Source organism: Triticum urartu, chromosome 1, assembly GCF_003073215.2.
Source record: "Triticum urartu cultivar G1812 chromosome 1, Tu2.1, whole genome shotgun sequence".
NCBI classification, from domain to species: Eukaryota; Viridiplantae; Streptophyta; class Magnoliopsida; order Poales; family Poaceae; genus Triticum; species Triticum urartu.
The window spans coordinates 300,369,249-300,373,027 of NC_053022.1; the positions used below are offsets into that span (position 1 = coordinate 300,369,249).

The window sequence follows — 3,779 nt, forward strand, 5'->3', positions numbered from 1 at the left end:
TCTTCATCGACCTCACCGACGACGGCGGCATCGACGGCAAGGGCAAGGGCAAGGCCAACGACGTCTAGGGCAGCGTGCGGTGCGGCAGCAGGCGGGCACAAACTTTTTAAATGTTTTATTTAATGTTTAATTAGATTTAAGTGGACTTTTGCCGGCGTTTGACCGGCCACTTATGTTTAATTGTGTTTATTACGTTTATATTTCCACGCCGGCACATTTGGGCCGGCCTCCCCGTTGGGCGGTCAAACCGACCCATTTTAAAATGCGGACGCGCACGTCCGCCCGACCGACCAAAACGGACAAAACGCGCGTCCGTTTTGGTCGCCCCGTTGGAGTTGCTCTAACGTATCAAGGCCTCCCCATGTATATATGTCCGCTTGGTTGCGGGATCTGCTAGAGATGCTCTAAGATCATGATTTTAGCGTCGGCTCGCCCCCAGGTAGCTTTTTGGCCCAGTTTCGGCGAAAAACAGCCCGATATCAGCGCAAATTGACCCATATTCTCCGTGGTTTGGCGCAAGTTTAACTAAAGTAATTTTTTTATCACATAGTTCATCACAAAAAATCAATAGAAATCAAATAGTTCAACAAATAGTTCAATACAAATTATATAGTTCAAGAAATAAAAACTCATATTTCATCACATGTCAAGCTAGGCGTTGCCCTTGAGCCTCCATAGGTGCTCCACCAGATCTTGCTGTTGTTGTTGATGCACCTGTGGGTCTCGGATCTCCTGACGCATATTAAGGAAGGAAGACCAGGTTGACGGTAGCTGGTGATCAACTTGTGCAAGAGGACCCTGCCTGTAATATGGTTCAGTGTCAAACACTGACTTTTCCTGCTCGCTCTCAATGATCATATTGTGCAAGATGACACAAGTCATGATCCCCACATTTGATCTTTCGACCAGGTCTGAACGGGGTACCAGACAACAGTAAATCAAGATTGGAGCATACCAAATGCCCGCTCGACATCCTTCCTGCAAGCCTCCTGAACCTTCGCAAAGTGAGAGTTCTTGCCTCCTGGCACAGGGTTTGAGATAGTCTTCACAAATGTAGACCATCTCGGATAGATGCCATCAACTAGATAGTATGCCTTGTTGTAGTGCCGGCCATTGACCTCGAAGTTCACCGGAGGAGGATGACCTTCAACAAGCTTAGCAAAGACAGGGGAGCACTGCAACACGTTGATGTCATTGTGAGTTCTTGGCATACCAAAGAAGGAGTGCCAAATCCAGAGGTCATGTGTGGCCAATGCCTCAAGTACCACACTACAACCGCCTTTAGTGCCTTTGTACATCCCCTGCCAAGCAAATGGACAGTTCTTCCATTTTCAATGCATGCAGTCGATGCTTCCAAGCATCCCAGAAAATCTTCTTGTTGCATTCTATGCTAGGATCCGAGCAGTGTCTTCAACATTGGGTGATCGCAAGTATTGCGGTCCAAACACCGCCACCACTGCCTTGCAGAACTTGTAGAAACACTCAGTGGTTGTGGACTCGGCCATGCGCCCATAGTCGTCGAGTGAATCACCGGGAGCTCCGTATGCAAGCATCCTCATAGTTGTCGTGCACTTTCTGGATTGAGGTGAATCCAAGTTTGCCGGTGCAATTCTTCTTGCACTTGAAGTAGCTGTCGAACTCCCAGATGGAATTCATAATCCTAAAGAAAAGTTTTCGACTCATCCGATAACGATGCCGAAATACTTTCTCGTCGTGGAATGGACCGCCAGTGAAATAGTCAGAGTAGAGCATGCAATAGCCTTTCAGACGATGTCGGTTCTTTACTTTCAGCCGCCCTGGCGCCGAGCCACCTCGCCGCGGCTTTTCATTGCTCGCGAGCAGGCCGGCGAGGGCGGCGAGGACCATGAGATGCTCCTCGTCCTGGATGTCGGCATCAGCTTCCTCCTCCAGCAACGCCGTGAGCACCTCATCGTCGTCTGAGTCCATCGTCGAGCAAGCAAATCGCCAAACACCTGACGGACGCGGTGGGCACAGAGCCGCCGGTATGCCGCCCTGCGCGGCCGGAGCGCCGGAGAACTCGCCTGGAAGGTGGTGGAGAGGTTGCCGCGGCGGAACCTTCTCTCTTTTCCGGCGAGGAATGGCCTATCTAGCAGTGTTGGGCGATGGGCGGCGCCAGGATCAGCGGGGGTGGGGGTGAATTTGGATGATTGCCTTGACTTTTCGCCTAACAGTGTGACTCAGGCGTGTTTTCCCCTACTGCCGGAGCCCTCGAGCGCCCCCCAGTGCGCTGGATTCGGCCTGGGATCGCCGAGCTCAAAAACGGGCCAAGCCGGCGGATTTCGACATCTTGAGAGCATGATTGGGGGTTTTCGACGCCGGCGTGAAAAAAGTCGCCTTGAGGGGTCTGTTGAAGGGACGGAGATGCTCTTAGCTGTGTAAAAGGGTTGCGGAAGAACATGTGGATGTTTGGGCTGCTTTAGATGAGGCCGGTTAGTCGACTTCATGAGAGAAATTAAACCCAGTGCTCTACGTTAGATGATTTCCTGCAAGAATTCAAAGTACTTAGCATTTTGTTTACTTTTGAGAAAGCTAAACTATCAACGAAATGATGCCACTTTCCAATCGCAAAAAGGCAAACAATACAGTGCTAGGAAAAGAATTCTATAGGACAGATCTCACCTGCTAACCGTGAGACCTGGTCTCATATAATTTTTTTTCGTGCTAGTATAAACCAAAAGTTAATCGATAAAGGTCAATTCCATTTCGGTTTTCCACCCATCATCTCCGGTACTTCCATATCCCTTCCTCCTTCCTTGTAGCCGCTAGCACGATTTTTCCTCCTTGGTTTCAATCCGTGACACAGGCAAGCAAGCTCCGCTTGATGGCGCGTATCTTCTTGAGGCACTTCTTGGCGCGGTCGATGGCCATGTCCGCCCGGTCCTTCACCCCGGAAGCCGCATTCTTCCTCCGGCGCTTCCCCTGCTCGCGGTCGACCGCGCCGCCGCCGCCGCACCACTTCCTCTTGTTGGTCGAGGACTCTGCAGGTTGCGCATGCAATGCAAGACCGCCATTAATGGTGACCGCGGATGCTTGCGCAAGATTATTATCAGGGGAGGATGGCACGCATAGAACGCGCAGACGCACTGTATACGTACCTTGAGTGAACATAAGGTCCGCCGGCGCAGCAGGGTGGGAGGAGGAGGAGGGGGAGGAGCAGCCGGCGGGGGCGCCGCCGTCCAGGCAGGCGAGCGCGAACGCGTCGTCGTCGTCCCAGCCGGGCTCGGCGACGAGGCGCCTGAGCTCGTCCTTGAGCGGGCCGAGGCGGCCCGGGTGCGTGGCCTCCAGCTTCGCCAGCTCCTCCGCCGCCACCGCGGCCATCCACGCCCACTGCCCCGGTGCCGACGCCATCGCCGGCCGCGTCCAAGCTCCCAAAGCGAATACAAAGCGCGGCAGCGGACGAGAGGCAGAGACTGGAAGCGACGCGACGCGCGGCTAGGGGCGGGGAGGCGAGTTTGACCGAGGTTTGATTGACGCGGACGCGCGCGCGCGCTGCAGGCGCGCCGCTGCAAGTTCACACGGCACGCCAATCCCTGCCCTGCCCTGCTCTGTCTCCTCGGTTCCAGCGGCTTTTCGAGTCCTGGTCCTGCCCGTTGGTTCTTTCTGGCTTCGTGTTTTGTACCTACGCGAGTTTTAGGGACTTCAATGGGCCCACATGAGGGCAGAGGGGAGTAGCACGTCTGCACGTCTCGCTGACCCCGCTGCTGTCCGGGATGGATGGCAAGAAAACGCTAAAATCACCAATGCTATAAATAAAGACT

The 3,779-nt window shown here is 53.7% G+C and overlaps 1 protein-coding gene across 1 annotated transcript; it reads right to left on the bottom strand.

Moving 5' to 3' along the window:
* Positions 1-2,569: 2,569 nt before the first annotated feature.
* Positions 2,570-3,578, bottom strand: LOC125532721. The gene is made up of 2 exons (XM_048696668.1): positions 3,117-3,578; positions 2,570-2,999 (listed from the first exon to the last, which is right to left on the bottom strand). Exons 1-2 carry the CDS (start codon positions 3,367-3,369, stop codon positions 2,809-2,811), a joined length of 444 nt encoding a protein of 147 aa, XP_048552625.1. The 5' UTR covers positions 3,370-3,578; the 3' UTR covers positions 2,570-2,808.
* Between the last annotated feature and the right edge of the window lie 201 nt (positions 3,579-3,779).